General features: G+C 45.3%; 1 protein-coding gene across 1 annotated transcript in view; it reads right to left on the reverse strand.

Annotated features, from left to right (window-relative positions):
• The window catches only part of CLIC6 (chloride intracellular channel 6), a 38959-nt gene extending 24182 nt beyond the window's left edge, over positions 1-14777 (reverse strand). Inside the window, exons 1-2 of the mRNA XM_069471937.1 lie at positions 14588-14777; positions 13632-14542 (exon numbers count right to left, since the gene is read on the reverse strand). Of these exons, the coding sequence (XP_069328038.1) occupies positions 13632-14542; positions 14588-14777 (1101 nt within the window). The remainder of the gene's footprint in view (positions 1-13631; positions 14543-14587) is intronic.
• Between the last annotated feature and the right edge of the window lie 6282 nt (positions 14778-21059).

Genomic DNA, 21059 nt, shown 5'->3' on the forward strand with positions numbered 1-21059 from the left:
GCCCTGAAAATCCAACTGCATGCAAAACAATTCTGGTACTGAAATATCACCCACTGATACCTCTCAGGGAGAGAACATTCTCAATAAGTGGTCCACATTCCTAGGAAAGATGATAAGTTAGTTGAGTTTGTATATTGCCTGATTTTCTCATGGAAACAACAATACAACAGAGGTTTATTTTCTTTTCCAAGGGCCAAAGAAACAACATATATAGAAATTTCCAATCAACCTCAAAATTGGGGGAGTGTCCTATGGGACACGAAGTGTTCTGAAGGATACAGAAACCACGTGAGAGGGTAACAGAGAAAGCACGAGGTAAAACCAATAGAAACGTAGCAGAGAGTGCCAGGCGGTACCAAGTTCTTAACCAATTTCACAATTTCCATAAGGGGCAAGGACGCCGTCGCAGGGCTCGTGGAATACAGCAAGGCTTCTTTCTCGGGGAGATTCTCACATTGCAGCTGTCAGAATTTGCTACCCCGCTGGAATTCTGGAATTCCTGCTTGCCAGTCTCCCGGAGAGGTGCTGGGAAATCAGTCTCACTGCAGCCCAGTCCTGAGACCCCCCGCTGTGGTCCGCTCAGCTCTGTCCCTGCACACTCTGCACCAGCTTTTCTCAGCTCAGCGTCACCTTCTCCCTTCTTCCTGCACAGTTTGGGCCAGAAAACTGGCAATCCTTGCTGGTCTCAGCCCCTCCTCTTGGTTAGGTGTAGAATGGGGTGAGTGGGTGGGGCTGTTGATCAGGGCAAGGGGAGAGCGGGCGGGGCCCTCCGACATCTGTGCGGACCCTCTGTAAGGCGTCTGTCTCAGCCTTGCTGCAAGGCAAGGACAAGACTAACTGGATGGAGGCCAACCAGTTGTCCCCTTGCGCTCTGTCCCTTGTCTTCCCTAGCCTGCCCTCTAGTGGGGTGACAAAATAGCCAGTGAGCTCAGCAATGACCAACAGAACCCTGTGGCAGAGATAAGGCTCCTTGCAGAATAAAAATCACACCATGGGATGGGTCCCTCTCTTGCCACACTGAGGAGGAAGGAAGGGAAGGACGGCCGTGCCCTCCCTTTCATGTCTTTGTTGGTGTTGTTCATTGTTATCACGCTAGCTTATCCCATGACTCCAATATTACGCGTCACACTTCTTGTACGTCTATAAAGGAAAAATGTATCATAAGTGCAGCAAGGCCTATCTGAGAAAAGAAACGTTAAATCTTTTTTTCTTAAATACATAAAAGTCCACACAGTGGATAACACCTTCTAGATTGACTTCGTTTGCACACCCAAGCAATGCTTTAGGTCGCCTACCTCCCACAGGGTGGAGAGCTCTACTCCAATGCTCATGGTCTGCACGGTAGTGGTAAAATGTCTTACCAGAGCCTCAGTCCAGGCCATAAATCGGGTTATGTTCCACCTCAATACACACGTCTCACCCTTCATATCTTTCAAACTTAAAAATAATTTCATTCATCATTACATTTAGATCCTAAGAAATATACTTTAGATCTTAAAACTTTTAAACATAGATCTGAACTTTTCAAAAAAAAAACCCTGCTAATCCTAAACATATCCCCAAGTATGTATAGTATTTATTCTTTTCAACTATTGTAACAATTAATTTATTATTCGATGGATTAAGTAGCTGAGCACCCTTGACCCACACTGTTTAATTGCTGAACCACATTGCTCTTAGATTTAAATTCTAGCAAAAGGCTTAGTTATATTAGTGTTCACTGTCACAGCAGGTGGCATCAAGTCGTAAGAAGTCCAGGAACAAACAAACTGGCATTTGCCATTTATTGTCATACATGAATTATGCTTTAAAAACTCCAGGGCTATTTTTAATCCTTATTTAATAATATGGCCTGATACCAATTGAAGCTTTTACATGGAGATGAAAAGCTTATTTCCTTGTAAAATTCTCACGAGGAATTATTACAACAAAGGAACATCTTGTTCTAGAAAGCCTGCTTAATAATGCAGCCTGTTTTTATATACCCTGGTGGTTTATGTTCTTGAATGACAGAGTATTCCGATCCCTATAGTGACTCAAAAGGGGAAAAATGCAGGTACTAAATGGAGAAACTGGCTCCACAGAGCCTCCTTCTTTCCTCCGCACTCCCCGCTTGGAGCTGCCTTCAACCACTCCACACCTCCCACCTGGCCCTGTCTTTTCATTCACCCAGATTTCACCAGCTTAGAGGAGATAAAAGCCATGACATATCCCAGTTACCAATTGCTGCATAACAAAGCACCCCAAATTGATCAGCCTACAGTATCTGTCTTATCATAGTGCATGATTTAGTGACTCAGGGATTTGAGCAAGTTTTGCCTGGGTGGCCCTTCTGTTCCATGTTGCATTGACAAAGGTCACTCAGTGCCATTCCCCTGGTGAATGGGCTGTTTCTGAGGGGTCCAAGACAGCTTTGCACATATCTGGTGCCTTGTAGGGATGGCTGGAAGACTGGGCTCAGTTAGAATTGTCAAATGGAGCACACACAGGTGACTTCCAGCAAGGGTGACCTCAGGATGTTCAGTGAACGAGGCAGAAGCTGCACAGTCTTTCATGACAAAAATCACCCAGGATCACTCTCATTATATTCTATTGGACACCACGTAGGCAGGAAGGTCGGGCCAGATTCAGAAGGAGGAGAGTCAGACCCCACTTCTCAATGGGAGTGTCAAAGAATTGGCAGCCATGTAATTCTTTAGTCTACCACACTGTATGATTCCGGGGTGTGCTGAAATGCTCAAATCCTTTATTAATACGATTAATACTTTACTAACTTGAACTGGTTTAAGAAAACTTTAGTAGTGTCTAAAAACAATGGAGTTATTTTTTAAATACTCAGCCATAGGCAGAGTTCCGCACCTGCAGTACTTCCTGTAACAAACCTCAATCTCTGGAGAGTGACGTAGCAATCGTGCTTTATTGCTGCTATTTATAATTCAAAGAATCATAATGTGTTAGTCTAAATGGCAGTTAATAAAAAAAGTCCCCTCCATATCTGATGTGTTGATACCTCTGAGTTTTCTTAAGCATTGAATTCTCTGTTTGGAGAGTTAAATGACACAAAGAAGCCATTGAGTACAACCCAAACGCCATCCAGCCCGACCATCTACGGGAACGGAGCGGAAGGCATCCAACCTGGACTTAAAACAAAGGAACCGAAGCTGAGGGAGAGATTAAGTCTTTCCAAGGTGCTTTGAACTCACCTCTAAGGCCCTGACACCCAAGGCACCAACCAAACAAGTGTAAATTTATTTTCATTTAAGGAGAAAGTGTGTCCCTGGGTTTCCAAACCAGTAACACATTTATTTTGTACACATGACAGCTGTGATGTGCCCAGCATCTTGGACACACCATGTGGCCATTGTCCTAAAGGCCCCATCAGAACATCTTCATGTGTCCCCAGCCAGGGAGGAGAACAGTGACCTCCCTGCTCTGACTTCCCCATCCCTGCATCCCCCCAGGGCTGGAGGAGGGTGGGGTGCTGCTGGGGTGCTACGGGGTGCATAATGAGGTTCTTCCTACTGGTCCACACAGTCCCCCAAAGGGTGAGGAAAATACAAGCATAGGGCCTCGGGCAGAATGGGTCCAGGTTTTCCCCTCTCTTAGCAGCTGGCCACCGTCTCCAGCAGAAAGTCCTGCTGGCCAGAAGGCAGACTCCATCAGATTAATGAAAGAGGCCCTAACTGGGCTGTCTCTCCGGGACAGCTCAAACTCGCACATTTGGAAACAAAAAGGGCGCCCTGGGACTGGTATCTCCTTAATGGGCACTGTGTTGCTTCTCCTTTGTAAAGATAAACGCTGCTTCTTAGAGATGACAAAGAAATGACTGCAGAAAGGGCATATGGAGTGACCCAGGTCGTGTCTCAAGGCCCTCCTTGCTAGTGTCCTATCATGACAGTAGTTTATCCTCCTCCCCCCGATTTTGGTCTTCAACTTTATTTATTACTGTAATCTCTTGCCATAGAAATGATGGTTTTTCACACACCACATACTGTAACAGTCGTTAAATGACTGTGCTCAGATGAAGCCAATGTCTATAAACACAGCCTGACTCGTGAGACATCACCGGATTAAGTGAAAAGAAGTTATGAGATATAAAATTTACATCCTACAAAACATATAATTAGAAACTGACCACCGAAACCTTTCCACCTGATAGAGTAGCCGTTTGTAGATGGCTGTCATTCATGTATTCATCCGTTATGTAGATGTGTAGATAAATCTATTCACTGTCCAAACAGAGGGGAATTCAGCAGACAGCTGGCCTCACCGTCAGAGATCTAGAGTCTAAATCTCCCCCTGACAGTTGTCTGGGGGTGGTTGTCTTCCCAACCTGCCATCCTGATCATCCCACATGCTCCAGCAAGCCCCTGAGGTCCTCTTCCTCACACTGCGTGGCAATCATTTCTTTCTGGGCCACTCTCTAGGCCGAAGGCTCCAGAAAAGCAGTATTTGTCCTAATCACTGTTAGACACCCGAACCCGAAGCATAATGTCTGATACTTGGCAAGTAATCAACAAATATTTGTTTTAAATATACACTTGGGCCCAAAACACCACTTGGTAGTTTGGAAGACTAAGAAGCAGCTTTTACTGCTCCCCACATCAATAGACTCAACTTTTATGTGAATGACCTAGCACAGAAGGGAGAATTAGTGAGTTGGGGAGAGAGTCCATAAACCTAATAAAAATCTGGAATTGGAGAATATTTTTCCATCTGACGATTTCTTACATGCACATATAAGATTAGACTTAACCCTTGCAGACTGAATAATTATATATCAACAGAGTTTGTGTTTTTCAATAGAGCTAAGCCCTCAAAAGCTTCCAAATTATTTTTCCAAATGATTTCTGACATTTGAGTATTTAGGTTCTCCCACTCATTAAACAGAAGCTATGGGTGGGCCTCATCACCCTCCACAATTCACTGGATCTCTGCAAACAGGATTCATCATCATTTTCTATGAATTTTGGTCAATTCTTTTAACAGATGGGAGCATCTGGCTAGAAGACACAATATTTTGATATCACTGCACCACAGATAATATTTTCACAATGGTTTTGATCTGTGGGAATCAAATTCATTCACATACAAAGATCTAAGTGATACATCTTACATCTTCAGATGGGGTAATGTGGGCATGAAATGACCCTGCTATCTACACACTTCAAACTTTGTTTGAACAGAATTCTTACCATGTAACATGGAGTTTAATTCTGAACCCACATGTACTTGACACAATGTACCTGCTAATTAAAAATAAATGGAGAAGGGCAAGGCTAGAAATACCAGATCCCTCAGGATTTAAGAAGTTATAGTATATAAAGTCAAATAGCATTCAAAGATTCCAGTAAATGAAGTTGGAGATTTTAAGTGTACAATCACAGGCCACACCTTGTTCTCCCATGCATCAACTGCAAGAAATTACTAAGACTAAGAGGATGAAGTACTCCAGTGCAAACAGTCAACATACTCCCATAAAGAGTGTGACACTCTTTATGTGACACATACAACAGACATAAGACTAATTTCTTTAATATAAAAATCAGGAAGAATAGGCCAAAAGCCCATCTGAAAAATGCAAAGGACATAAGTAGCCAACTCACAGAAAAACATATAGCAATAGTTTTTAAATATATAAAAAGTATATTCAACCTCACATATAATAAAAGAAATGCAAATTAAATTACAATAGACATCACTTCACCTCTCATATTCAAAATGTTTGGTAATACCTGAGCAGAGAAGTTTGGGGAAAGAAGCGTGGCACTGATATAGTGTCAGAGGAGCAATACTTAGCACTGCCTCTGTGAAGAGGAAACTTGGTAAAGGTCACCAAAATCTATACCATGCATATCCTTTCCCCCAGCAATGCCATCTCTAAGAATTTAGCTCCATATATTATTATACATCTGTGGAGGGATATTCACTACATCATTGTTTAACATATCAAAAAGAAGAAGCTACTTAAACATCTACCATGGGGGACTGATTATGAGTACACCCATTTCACTATGAAATTTTTAATAAGAATGTGAGAGAGCTCTAGGCAATGATAGAGAATGATTTCTACCATACACTGTTAAAGGAAGAAAGCAGGATGTAAACCAGTGTGTTTCCAGTGTACTATTTGTTTGTGGAGGAAAAAAAAATAGATGTGTTTTTAAAATGTGTCCACAAATTCCTTGACTTTCCTTTTAAATGGTGGAGCTTAATTGCACTCTCCTTGAGGGCTGGACTTAGTGACTCATTTCTAATGAACAATAAAATAAGGTAGAAGTAACAATGTGACTTCTGAGACTAAGTCATAAAAGGCATGATGGGTTTTTCCTTGGTCTCTTGGAAAAAGCCAGATGCCACATTGTGAGGACACTAAAGCAGCCCTCCCGGGAGTCTCAAGTGATAAGGAACTGAACTTTCTGCCAAAAGCCCTGGGAGTCACCCACCTTGGAAGTGGGTCCTCCAGCCACAATCAACCCTTCAGATGAGACCACAGCGCTAGCCAGCATCTTCACTGCAAGCTCATGAGCAAGAACTTCCCAACTAAGCAGCTCACAAATTCCTGACCCAGAGAAACTATGAATAATCAATATTTGTTGTTTTAAGGTTCTAGATTTGGGAAAATTTGTTACACAGCAATAGATAACTAAGACATTTGGTGCTTATCTCTATGGAGAAAAATTGGGAAGCTGGGCCTCATGGATGTAAAAAGATATATTTTCATTGTATTATATCATTTTATGTTTATATATTTTTATTACCCTAACTTATTATCTTTTCAAAAAAATTGGTAAGTACATTTTACAAAATCCCATGGGCTACATGAATGCATTGTATTAAACTGTGCATAAATATATTTCATCTATATTTTATTTTGACTTTGTCTAAAACAAAATTATGGACTTGACAGGCAAAAAAATTCTAACCATATATAAGATGTTTTGTGTCTTCAATATTTCTGACTCACTGTGATAGAACCTGCTGGTTCTCTATTCCACAGCCATTCCCCCTTCTTCTTTCAGAATAAAACTCCAATTTTGTGTGGATGGCAATGTCTGTAGCCCCAGGTGATGAACCTCAGTGGGTCTAAGCCAGGAATCAGCAAACTTTTTCTTAAAGTAAAAATATTTACTTTTTCTTAAGTAAACATTTTAGGCTTTGTGGCCCATACAGGCTCTGTCACGACTACTCAGCTGTGCTATTGTGGAATGAAAGAATCATGGATAATATGTGAAAGAATAAGCACACTGGGTTCCAAAGAAAGTTGTTTATGGGCACTAAAATTTGAATTTCCTGTATTTTTCATGTGTCACGAAATATTCTCTTGCTATTTTTCAATCATTTGAAACCGTAAAAGTCATTTTTAGGTTGTAGGTGTACAAAAAGAGGTGGCAGGCTGGATTTGACTTGCATGCCAGAGTTTGCTGACCCCTGGTAGAAGCCAATCTTGTGATCCCATTTCCTCGTGCTTGGGAAAGATCTGGAGAGGCCTGGGACTGAGAACCCAGTTGTAGCCAAGGACACATAAGGGAAAGTCTGCTGCAAGAGTTCTAGGGAGGACTTCTCCGCCCTGATGAAAGAGAAGTGGGCATACGAAGAAAGCCCCGGCCCTTCCCCACCTTCCTGCTTGAGACATTGCTGGTGAGGATTTGGTGCTTGAAGCTAAGGCATCCTTCTTTTGATGACACAGGGAGACAGAACATAAAGAACCGGTCTGTACCCTTCATGACATGGGTAAGGTGCTGCATCCACCTATCTCTGGATGTCCAGTTGTATGAGAAAAATAAACTTCTGTTTAAAGCCACCTATCATTGGATAATCTAGTAATTGCAGCTGAACACACTCCTAATGACATTCTTACCAACATTAAATACCATAGTGTAGCACCATCTGGGGAAAAGTATTTTATAACAAGCACTTAGAATGTACCAAATTGTTAGCCCATTCTCCACCCAACTCGAGGGTTAAGTTTCAAAAGTTTAGCAGAGCAGACGGTCCCCCATGCAAGAGCAGGGGGAAAAAATAATAAATTGTCTTAAATTCAAGACTGGGAAAATTTTATAGCAGCATTAAGTGGAATAGATTTTGTACCTACGCACCAACACTTCCAAATTAAAATGCTGCTTTGAGAATGAGGAAATGGGGTTCTCCACACGAGCATGGACTCCCCCCAAAAATGAACTTGGATACTGTTTCCCTGTGGGGAGGAGAATGGGATGCCAAAAGCACAGGTGTCTTCCAGCAGCTGTCTATACTGTGGAGAGAATGTCTCCCCCATCCATGTCCAGATATAGGGCCCAGTTTATGAACTGATACACAGGCAGGAAAAAAGCAAGAAAGTTAATGCTGGAAAAGAAGGAGTTTAGAAGATTTGTATGTCCATCTCCCCAACACTTGTAAAAAACCTTTTCTTTGCTGAATGTGATAGGAGTTCAGAGAATGATAAAACGAAGACAGCCTATTATAGAAAACCTTGAAGAATCTGCACCAAGGATTATCAGAGGGCTCCACTCTCTGTGGACCAGAAAGGAAAATGGTTATGTCTCCCTAAATATAATTAAATCGGTAACTGCAATATTTAGTGACAACCACTGTGTCTGCAGGTGCTGCTGCTGCGTGCTCATCCTCCCTCCCTCCTTCCCTTCACACCAGCGTGAAGTGGGCATGTACTGTGCACCAAACACCGTGCCAAGGGCTGCGAGAACAGTGGTGGGCAAAACTGCAGTGCCGTGCAGGCTTCCGGCCCAGCGGTGATGTTACAGACACGTGGTGTGGTACACTGCTCAGGATCTGTCTTCTGTGCCAGGTGGTAGGCTCTGGAGGGCAAGGACTTTGTCAGTCCTTGTCAGTCCTGCTTACCAGTGTGTCCCCAGACTATATCACGGTGTCCCACACACAGGAGGTGATAGATCCGTATGTACTGAATTAGCAGATCAACGTACAGCACAAGGACGCACCTGAACCTAAAGCACGGAGCGGAGCTTTGGCTTTCACACAGTCCTTCAATTCTAGGTTTTATCTAGGTATCTGAAATGAAAGGAAGAATTTACATGGTTAAGGGACCCCGTGTGGTATTTCTGAAGGTGTCCTGTGGGTCTCAGGGAGGCCATAAATGGGCCCCGTAGAGAAAGACTGGCTGCAGGAAACCCAGCACACAAGGGGTGTGAGGGAGGAACTCGAGCGGAAGGTGAAGTGGCACTTTGCTCCCATGAGGCCCTGTCCCGTCAGCCCAGACAGAGATGGCAGCTGTGACATGTGCACGTGGCAGGAAAGAGCCGCACATTCCCAAAGCCCCTGCCTGGCATCCTGCTGCCAAGAGGTCTTCATGGGGGAAGATGGCTCTGTTCCTCTCACAAGGGACACTGGACTCGACCGGGGCAGGGGGGAACTGGGCTTGTGTCCAGGTTGTGCATCTCACTAGCTGAGTCGCCTTGAACCAATCAGCCGTCCACCGACCACCTACCTAGTACCACCGAAATGCACCAGGGGAGGGCTTACCAGAGCCCACTGTATACAAGAGGTTAGCAAAACATCATGTTCTATGTATTTCCAGGCTAAGTAAGTCTGTACTGATTTCATATTTGTAATTCGTAAGGAGGTTTTATAAGACATTCAGAATTTTTTAGGGGAGAATTAAAGTCTCAGAAGTGCATCTGTGCTCATTTCCCTTCAGAACACACAGCACACACACAGTTACAAAAACAACATCTCCTGTCGACTCCTCAGACACCAAGCCCCACAGAACAGGTCTCAACATACTTTCTCTGGGCAACACGTGCACAGGCAGCCGCAGCCAATTGCGCCACCAGGAGCCCATCAGACAGACGCAGCTCCTGGCAAGCTCCTGTCCAGCCAAGTGGCTGTGGATGCTTGGGAGGCTCTTTTTTTTTTTTTTTTTTTTTCCTCTTGCGTCTCTGGGTGACAGTGCTTATTTAAAGGGCCGGTCATGTTCTTACTGAGTTTTACTTTGTTCCATGGGTCTCAGTTTCACCTCTTTGTAGAACCCAATTGTGATAGCAAATGCACGTTTTTGAGCTCAGAGATAACTGCATGTTAATAGTTAGATATATGGTCTCCAAAACATTGGTCCAGGTTTATTCACTGATCACATTGAGGTTTTTAAGTCACGTAAAATATGCCAGGAAATTCGTATCTCAGACTGTCCCACTCAAGGACGCTGACTCAAAGTGCACATGCTGGATTAGAGAAACCAAAGCTGTAAACAAGACTTCCTTGGTGACAAAACCTCCACCACTGCTCAAGTCCTTACTTTGTGCTTTGTTGTTCATATTGTGTTAATCAGTATTATACTGTTACCCTTTGCTGTTATGTGTAAAGAGGAAAAAACTCTTTCTTGCTAAATATATTGCAGGATTACCTTATAATTTGATGACAAATAATTGACACTTTCTTTGAGAAAACAAAACTAAAAATTAGCATAATCAGCAATTAATTTACCACAGAATAATTCAAGGAGGCCTTCCTTGACCTGTTCTGTATGTTCCTAGCTCTTTTGCAAGAACACATCCTTGCATACTTATAGAATAAAACAAAATGACAAATTAATGACATGACAATTCTCATAAAGATGGGGAATATAACCTATCAGGCAGCTAAAACTAGAAGCAGATTTGAGGCAATTATTATTATGTTACTAGGCAGTAAATCAAAACGTTCTGGTATATTTGTAACCAATATATTTACTTTTAAAAAATAGAAAGAGAAGTAAAAGTTTACAAGTACAGTGTGAGCTAATTAATTTTAAAATGTGTTTGCTAGGCTCTCATATGAAGGCCAGAGGAATGTTGGGAAGAATATCGCAGCACCCTCCTTACAAAACATCTCTGAATTCTGCACTCCAACTACGCCACAGAAAACTCACCATGAGCACTTGCCTCGACATGTCTACAAAACGCAAGTCAGACATCCACTGTGGAATACAGAGTCCAAATAAAATAGAGCCCAAAGAAGGAACCTAGAAGAAGCTAAATCTGGCAAAGAAATCCTATTCTGAACTAATTTAAGGATTTTAAATCAAGTATTACAAACTTGGAAAATATGGTTCTAAAGTTTCTTCGCTTGTTTTCTGCTCTGAGATCTTTTTGGTGTGTTTTGTTTTTAAAGAGAATGATTAGCAGGATAAGAAGAAACTGAGATGCCTTATCAATCCTATGAGGCACTTCTTAAGTGACCCTCAGAAGTTAATCAAGCTCACTGTGGGAAGATCTGTTAGTTTCCTTAAAGAAGGAGAAATAGGTCCACAGCTGAGCACCAGGCCGATCACAGTGAAGCATCATGGATAGGCTGCCCACTGTGTGCCCCTTGCCTTTGCACAAACCACTTCCAAGCAGCATCTGAGAAAACAAGTTTTCATAACACTCTTACCCCCAGAGAATGGAGGTAATTAGGTACCTAGAGGGATTTTCCCTTAAAAAAAAAAAAAAAAAGAAAAAAAAAACACCAAATAAACAAATAAGGCAGGGGTGGGATGGGAAAGGGATTGCTTCTATGCAAAGTCAATGAAAGTTTATGGGAGCCGAGCAGAGGTAACTAACAGCAGGAACTTGGAGTTATGCTATGCTTATTTCAAGCCAGGCACTTTTCTGAGTGCTTTATTGTCATCTAATTCTTGAATCCCCACAATAACCTGAAGGGGTAGGTCCTATTATTGTCCTCATTTTATCAACAGGACAACAAAGACAAAGAAAGGTTAAGTAACTTGCCCAGGGTCACACAGCAAGAAATTAGCAGAGCCAGGATTTGATCCCGGACCCACTGTTTCTAAAGTCTGATCCCCACACTACTCTAGCTCATGTAGGCATTCAAGCCTCCATCATAGTCATACAATGATGAATTTCACACAGTCAGGGAAGAGACAAAGCATGCAGAGGGCACTGCCTCAACAGCAGGACACCCAACCCACACTGGGGTTGCAAGAGCCTCGATGGAAGAGATGATGCCCCTGCTAAAGCTTGGACAGGCAGCAGATAACCAGGCAGAGGGGTAGAAATGGGGGAAGCGCGGAGAAGTGCCATTCAGGCAGAGGGCGCAGCATGTGCAAAATTTCAAGGCAGGAAAGAATGTGCTCCCTCGTGGCATGGTTGCATGGGAGCAGCTGGCACAGCAGTAGCATGGGTGACAAAGGGTGGGGGCACCCAGCAATGCCAAGAGAAGGCCAGAGAGAAAAGAGATAGAAATAACATCACATCACCATTGTGGCCTCTTAGGAGTGTGGATTTAGCTGAAATTCTGCAATAAACTGAAGAATTTTACACTAAGAATCCAAATGATCAGATCTTGTCCTGGGCTCACTGGCCACTACAGAGACTAGCTGGGAGAGGGCCAAGAATTGAAGCACGGAGACTCCTTAGGAGCAGTTACTGTATCTCGAAGCTGTAATAAGAGGCCCTTTGCTGGAATCACGCAGCCACGTGACCAGAACGAGGGAAATGTCTCACACTCAGGTGATGGAGAGGAGCAGATTTGGGGAGGCACAGCAGGGACGCTCCAGGTCTTCCCTAGGGGTGGTGCCCTCAGGTTGTGTCCCAGGGTCATGAAAATACCGAAGCCACCTTCTCACTAGCGGAGAAAGGCAGGCCCACTCTTCCCCGGGTCCCTCCCCACCCAAACGATTCTCAGAGTTCTGCTGTTAATCGCTTTGAAAGCATTTCCTTGTACTTATTACAATTTGCTCATATTTCAACCAGAGAGGTTTAGGCGGTAACGGGCTTCTGTAAGCCTGAAAGCATTTCTGAAGGATTATGACCCAATGTGCAAAGCACATTCTTGACCTTATCATCTCCGGCTTTCCTGGGCCTGGCCAAAGGTCTTCCGCAAGGGCTTTAACAAAGATCCTGGTGTGAACCACAGCTGGACTTTGTCCCTGCGTTTTCGATGCCTTAGGAAAAAAATTCCTGTTTAAACTCAAATTTCCTCAGCTGTGTTCTCCTGCACAGAATCCTTGCTCTCTTCCCATATGAAGTCAGGTTAAAAATATGACATACAGGCAGATGGTGTTCAAGTGACCAACATCTTGTATTCTTCCCAAATAAATGTTAAAAATGTTCAATAAATAGTATAATATGTAAATAAGCTTCCACTTTCCTCCCAAACATACATTATTGATTCTACCAAAATGAAATACCTTTCTGGAGTTGAAACCCATTGGCCAGCTCAGGGCCTCTGAGATTCCACTCCGGAAGATACTTCTCGTGTTGAACCTACCTGTCTGCATTTGCAAGTATTAAAGTTTCCTTTGGCAGAAATTCCTTTGGACGCCGACAGGACTGCCGCTTTTTTCCCACCCCACCCCCACCCCTTTCAGTCAATTCTTTAATAACCTCCAGACTAGGAGGGCCAGTTAGGATTTTCAGGATGAAGGACAGTGGGACGCTGGACCCACATCCGCACTCTCCACCGCCCCCACCCCGACCTCTTTGTTTCCAAACCGTCCGGGTCAAGTCTTCCCCCAAAAGCTCTGGAAACTCTTAGTGAAATCTCTGCTGTTCCGTGAAGGAGAGCCTGGTGACAATTACTGCCCCGAGGGTGCCCTCCCTGCGTGTGCCTCTCGGATCTAAGACCAAGACCGAAAATGGGAAGGACGTCCTAAGAGTCAGGGAGGCGAGATTTACCTTGACAAAGAGGGTAATGTCGTGCTCCTGCCCCGGGGACGCCTCCCTGTCCTCCCCGCGGCTGTTCTCTCGCTCCGACTCGTCGCCTCCCTCGGCGCTGCCCTCCTCCGCCAGGTGGTTGCTGAGCTCGGCCTGGGGCTCCGCGGCCGCCTGCCCACCGGGGCTGCTGTGGGGAGGCTCCCCCTCGCCCCCGGCTGCCGCTTCCTCGCTCGGCCCCTCCGGGCGCGGCTCTGGCCTCTCCTCTTCCTCCTCCGTCTCCTCCTGGGGCCGATCTGCGGCCCCGTCCTCGCCAGCGTCTGCGCTCGTGTTCCCAGGGGCCTCTTCTTCGGACCCCTCTGTCCCCAAGGGCCCCGTCTCCTTCGCCGCTTCCACTGCAGCGCCCGCCTCTAGCTCCCTGGGGCTGTGCCCACCGCTCTCAGAGGCTGCGACCTCGATCGCCTCGGCCTGGGGCGGAGGGCTGCTGTCCCCTCCGTCCTGGGGCTCAGCCTCGACCCGGGGCGCCCCTTCCCCCGGCCCCTCGGGGTCCATGCCGTCCCCCGCTGGCCTCTCGGCGTCGGTGCTGTCCCCCGCTGTCCCCCCGGTGTATATGCCGCCCCCTGCCTTCCCCTCCGTGTCTGTGCTGTCCCCTGCCGATCCCCCGGCTTCTGTGCTGTCCCCCGACGCCCCGGGCGCGCTGCCTTCCTGCGCCTCAGACCCGCGCTCCATCTCCTCTTGCGCCTCGGGGACCTCAGGGTCCCGGGACTCCCCCTGAGCCTCCCCCGCGGCCTCGCCTTGCGCTCTGCACCCGGGGCTCGCCTCCTCCACCTGCTCCCCGCCCTGGGGAACCTGGGCGCCCTCTGGGGCGCCCTCCGCGTCCTCCGCCTCGCCCTGCACTCCCCCTGCGCCCTGCGCCTCGGCCTCCCGGCCACTGCCTGCCCCAGGCGCCGGCTCCCGGGCTAGCGATCCGCGGGGTCCGCCAGGTCCGCCGCCCCCTTCCTCCTTCACCGCTGTCGCCGCCGCCCCGCCCGCTCCCTCACTCGCCTCCCGCCCCTCAGTCTCCGGGCCCGCGGTCCCGGGCTCGCCAGGTGTCTCTGCCTGAAGCGCTGGGCCCTTGGGCCGCCCCTGGGGATCCGGGGCGCCCCCCTCCGGCTCCGCAGCCTCGGCCATGGCCACAGATCTCTGTCCTTGACCCTGAGCCCTCCCTGGACGCTGCTGAGGTGGTCGGTGGCGCTGCGCAAGGGGCGGGGTGCCAGGGGCCGCTGACCCCCCTCCGAGAGGACGCCCCGCCCCGGGCTCGGGAGGAAGGTTTAGCTGGGGTGCTGAGGCTGTGCTCCGGACGCTGGGTCAAATCCGCTCGGCCCCAAGACACTGCGACCCTTCTCCCAGTTTAAGGTCTCTGGATTCTTCCTCTACCGCTTGAGCTTCTCCTCAGTGCTCCTCTGCTTCCACTGGACCCCAAGCTCAGCGCCCGGGCCGCGGAGGTGTAGTGCGAGGCTGGAGAAGGCGGCTTGGCTCCTGCTCCCTTCGAAGTCCCTGGCCAGGCCCGCTGTCTTCTGTCCTGGGGTTGGCCAGAAGTCCTTGGGGCAACTCCATCCCCCTGGGGCTTGGGCGGGGTTTGTCTTGCCCTCCTCCCCCAACTTTGGGTGGCCTGGGAGCCTGGCCAATGACAGCTTTTCTTGTGGCCCTTGTGGATTTTAATGAAAAGATCCTGGTTCCACAGGTCGCTTGGGTGTTTTCTGGAACAGCTTCAAGTTCCAGAGTCATTTAAATCACCCCCAAACACACGCCCTGACACCCAAACACAATTCCCACCTTACTCCAGGAAGGAAGCCTTCAGCCGCTGCAGTACACAAGTGAAGATGCCCGCCTTGTGCCTGGTGTCCAAGAGCATGGGGGACGTGAGGGCGATCTGGCTGAGACATCTGTCACCCCATTGATTGCCAAGGTTGATTCGGCTGATCTGGCTGGCTAGGCTGGTGTCCCCTTCCTCCCTCACCGCTCCATGTGCGTCCCTTTCGAAGCTGCGCGCTCAGTCGAAGAGGAGGAAGAGGACGGCCTTCCCGGATAGAGGAGCTCCCCTGCTAGAACCTCCAAACAAGCTCTCAAGATCCAAGAGCATGGGTACAAATCCTACAGAAAAGGAGTAGGGGAGGCCACTCTGGCTGCCTTCCAATTTCTGTAGTGTCCTCCTGAGAGGTTCCAGAGGCCCCAGATATAGAAACACAAGGAGCCAGTTGAATTCCTCTGGCCAGAGATGTGCTCTGTTGGGTATGAGGGGCCTGCCTCTCCGGTGCTGCGCTGGGAAAAGGTTATATCCCTCATCTATCTCCCTGGTCCCTGAAGAACCTAAGAGTCCATTTATCTTGTGGATGCTCCTAAAATTCTAAACCCATGACTAGTGCTTCTCCCTTAAGGTTAAGGGCTTGGGGAGCTGGAGGTAGGGAGAAGAATATCCAAGATGTGAAAGAGGGAAGCCATGGAACTCACTGGGCTAGGAATCTACCAGAATCACAGACCAGATAGTTCTCCTTAGAAAAGGAAGTTAATGATAGAAATTATGTAACAAGCTATAAGAGCTAGGCTAGATACTGTGGGTTACAGTAAGGAACTGGCTTACCCAAGATGGCACTTTCTATAAATGTGGTGGAACAGGGATCCCAGCTTGAGATTGACTTGACTTGTCAGGCTCTTAACAGCTTTGATACTTCCCTGAGATACATGAGTCCCTCATGCTCACAGAGCGTTCTGTTTTCATTGTAAGAGCTGGGGGTGTCTTTGATGTAACTTGGAATCACACATTTGGCCATCACCAGAATGTCACCTTCTATTATATTCCCATTGCCCATCACGTATGGATGACAGGACAGGAGCCCCGGGACACCCAGCTTCGTGCCGCTTTTGTCCAAGGTTGTGCGCTACCTGGGAAGGAACAGGTCAGAAGCTTGATCATCACAAAGTGACATCTACTCAAAGCATGGCAACCACACAAGTGAGCTACAGATGAGCATGTTGGACACATACCCTACTCTGCAGAATCTCTGGACTCCTAGAAAAGGAATCCTTTTTCATTCACCAAGGCAAGAAAGCAGCCATCACCCTTATCGCATAAAGAAAGATGAAGCTGGCACATTCAACTCCAAACAGCAAACGCAGCACACGTTTACAATTTCTTATGCAACCCTGTGAGGTCAGATGTGTTTCAGAAAACAGAATTCTTAGAAAGATGATTGAATGTTTATGCTGTATGTTATATGACACAGTGCACCACCCTGTGATCAAACACATTAGTACTTCTGCAGCGACACAGATGAGCATCACATTGGGTGAGATACAAACCATACACAGCTTCAGGGCTTTCCAGTTCAGGGTCACCACCAAATGAACGCAGGGCAGTCTGGTTTTGCTTCCTGAAAAATCTTGCAGCATTCAGAGCTTTTAAGGGTTTCAGAATGTACATAAAACATTGTGGACCTGTGCACCATTGAAGGGCTCTAGATTTATATGCACTGCTGGGAAAATGAGAGATTATATATACATATAACTTTGTCCTTAAAAACAAACCGTCTCCAGTGCTCTGCTGTTACAAATAACCAAATCAAAGGCATATATTTATGTCCATAATATTCCAAAAACTTTAATGCAAGCAAATTTGATAGAAATGTCCTGGTTACAGGAGGGCTTGTATCTCTAGGTTTTGAATTGAACCCAGAGATGACCAATTACAGTTTGCAGACAAGGCACAGCCACAAGCAAGGCTGTTGACTGGCTGAATGAGACTTGGCCCTGGAGAGTGTCTTTGTAGAAAAACAATACCAATAAAGTTTATTCTGTCCTGGCAACTGATCCTGCATATCACACAAGTTTGTTTTATTGCATAGGCTTCAGATTTATTATTTTATAGGGTTTAGATTTATTTACTCATATAGACATTGGCTCTCAAAATAACATCATCTGTCTCTAGAATGTAGAATCTTCCATGTTTTAATGCTAGTCTTAGTAAGCATTTTAAAATTTTCCTATCACATGATTTTGTAATTTCTTTGATTTTCTGTAATTAAATAATGTTTATTTTTAAATGAATACAGTCTGCTCTCACCCCACAGGCTGCTGATCTCCTTGGAAATCACAAGTCTGACCATGCGGCTTTTGGGTTCAAAATCTTTCAAATTTTCCTGTCTCACACCAAGAGAGAGTTAGGTCCTTGTGTATGAAGTATGAGGTCCCATAAAACCAGGCAACCCCAATCTCTTTCTGGCTTCGTTTGCTGCGAGACTTCCCTGGCTCCTAACACACCAGCCTGCCTGCTGTTCCTAAGACTCACTGCCCATCCTCTGCCCTAATGCTCCCTATCCTCATGCTTCGCTCCCTGAGGTCTCTGATTAACCTATTTTCCCTATTTTAAAACAAACCCTACATCTGGCATCCTTCTCTGCCTTATTTTCCCTGTAGCAGTTACCTCCATCTGACATAGAATATATTCTACTTACTGTCTGTCACCCCAATCCCCCCACACTAGGATAGAGGGTCTGTAAAGCAGAGGTTTTTGTTGATCTCTGCCTAGGACAGGACCAGGCACATAGTAGAAGCTCAACAAATATTTCCTGAATGAATGAATACACACAAGCCTTCATGGACACATATATCAACCTGAACTAGTTTTTAAAAATAACCTTTCTGAATTGGTTTTATACTTCATGGAATAAGCTAATGTCACAAGACGTGCTCACAGAAATTCCTATCTACTGACTTTGGTGAATACTTTGGTAAATCCTTTTAATTATTACCAAGGGCAAAGTCAGTTCATATAAAGGAACACAAAAGGAAATACAAAATAAATAATGTAGTGAAGGTCACTATGAAGTTACTCAGAGGACTTGCACGTTGTTAACTTGGCCACCAGCACTAGATTAGCTATTTAAACACCAGGGAGGGTTAAACAGAGGTGACAAAGGATGGGTGACATGAGACAAAATTTTGATAATTAAATAGCTTTAAATAATTACAGAGTTCTCCTACCATAGATTATGAGGAATCAGGAAGCAGGAAGAAAGAAAGAAAACCTTAAGGGCTTATAAACAATTTAAGGGTTTTTTGTTTTTGTTGTTTTTCCATAATGAATGGATTCATTTGCATAGAGATACTCTTTTTCTCTAGCAAATATCTGCTCCTTTCAAAAGAGCCCTTGGGACTATAAGGTACCTATGACAGGTCATAGGATAAGCTTATGGCTGAACAAAGGCCCTTGTTTTATGCAATTCTCTTCAAACAGCTTCACCCTCTAACTACAAGTGGCTCCAAACCCACTTCTCAATCTGCCTGGCTTTGCTCAGTTACTTGGTAAGGTATACGTCAGTTAAAAGAAAAGTATCACTGCAGAATAAACCTAAACTAGGCAGCAGGGATTGCAATGTCTAGACCCATTTTGGGTTGTAATGATTGGAGGATGCTACTGGCATCCAACAGGTAGAGGCAAGGGCAGCTACTAAACATCCTACAATCCACAGACAGCCCCCCACAGCAAAGAATCAACTGGCCAAAAATGTCAGTAGTTGTGTTAGAGAAAGGCTAGCCTCCCACCCTAATTATAGGGTCTTCCATAGAAAATGCCTTAATCCAACGGGTTGACTACCAGGAGCTTTGAAGCTGTAGATGAGGGGATCTATTTTGTGTGGGGAGAGCCCATCATCCCTTAAAACACTTTATGAAGATTGCCAATGAGTCCTGATGAGAAATTCTTCAAGATGATGGAGAGATTGTAAGATTTGCATCTAGAAATCTAGGCTCAAATCCTAAGATTGCTATTTTGGGCAAGATATTTCCTAGTAATAAACCTACTGCACTGGGTTCCTCCGAGTATTGAAACAGATAATGTATGAAAGTGTTTTGTAAGCCATAAAATTTCTACACAATTTCCAGGTAATAGTAATAACTTGTCCACAGGTAACGGCTGGTTCTATTGTTTTTCACTGCCCAGATATTAAAATTGATCTCACTCTTCTATAATACAGGAATTCTTTTTTTTTTTTTTTTTTTTGAGACAGAGTCTCAGTCTGTCATCCAGGCTAGAGTGCAGTGGCATCATCATAGCTCACTGCAACCTCAAACTCTTGGACTAAAGCCATCCTCCTGCCTCAATCTCCCAAGTAGCTGAGACTACAGGCGCATGCCACCAGGCCCAGCTAATTTTTATTATTATTATTTTTTGTAGAGACGGGGGTCTCACTATTGCCCAAGCTTGTTTCAAATTCCTGACCTTAAGCTATCCTCCTGTCTTGGTCTCCCAGAGTGCTAGGCAGAAAATTTATCTAAAATATTAATCTCTGTCATTTGTCAAAAAGCCAGCATCCATGGCCCTGAGCTCCCATTGACATATAAGGGTTTAAAAAATTCAACTTTCTAAACTTCAATTTCTTACAGGAAACACGGGGAAAAAATGATAGATGAAGCTAAAGGGAAAGGATGGCACTAGAGCGTGTTTTACTCCAGTATATCCAGAAAATATCTCTTACCTGCCAGGAGCAAGGTAAGCTCTGAGTGGCCAAGAGAGGCACAAGATGGCCATTCTGATACTTTCCAATCCTTTGTTTTCACTATTTTAACTGTGAGTATAGGTCCATGAAAATGTATGTACCACATCTCAAAATTAAGTCAACATCTCTATATGATATAGTCATGAAATTGTCACCTAGAGAGACCATTTCCATGCTATTCACAGAATTGAGAAAACATACCCATCCATCCACCTATTATCCATTCATCCATCCATCCATCATCTATCCATCCACCCATTCACCCAACCATCCATCTATCCATTATCCACCCATCCATCCATCCATCTGCCCATTTATTCATCCATTCATTATTCATTCATTCATCCATTATTCTTTCATCCATCCATCCATTCATCATCTATCCATCCATCCACATGTCTATCTATATATCCACTCATCCATCCACCTATGCATTATCCAACCACCCACCCATCTATCCATTTATCCATTATCCATCCAAAGATTATTCATCCATCCATCCATCCAACCATTCATTATCTATCTATCCATTCACCTATCCATCCATCCATCCATCTGTCCCTCCATAAACTTTTTCTGAGGACTTTTCTTGTGACACATATTCAACTGGTGTTGGAGAAAAAAATCAAATATTTATTTATTTATTCATTCATTACACTTAAAATGAAATAATTTAGCTCATGATTTTATTGTAGAATATCTTACTAATATTTAGGTTTTTATTTTTAATTTGCTTGAGTTCAATCCAGATGAATCAGGAAGAGGTAAGAAAGGCTGAGAAGTGTAGTCTACCAGTGGTGAGAGGCCGGGCTTTGGCTGCACTTTCCCCTGCAGACTCATGTGTTCGACGGTGTGAGTTCTGCGACCTTTCGCTTGATGGGGTGCCACTCCCTAGACCTGGTTCCTTTATCAGTTGAAT

This window comes from Eulemur rufifrons, chromosome 7 (assembly GCF_041146395.1).
Source record: "Eulemur rufifrons isolate Redbay chromosome 7, OSU_ERuf_1, whole genome shotgun sequence".
NCBI lineage: Eukaryota > Metazoa > Chordata > Mammalia > Primates > Lemuridae > Eulemur > Eulemur rufifrons.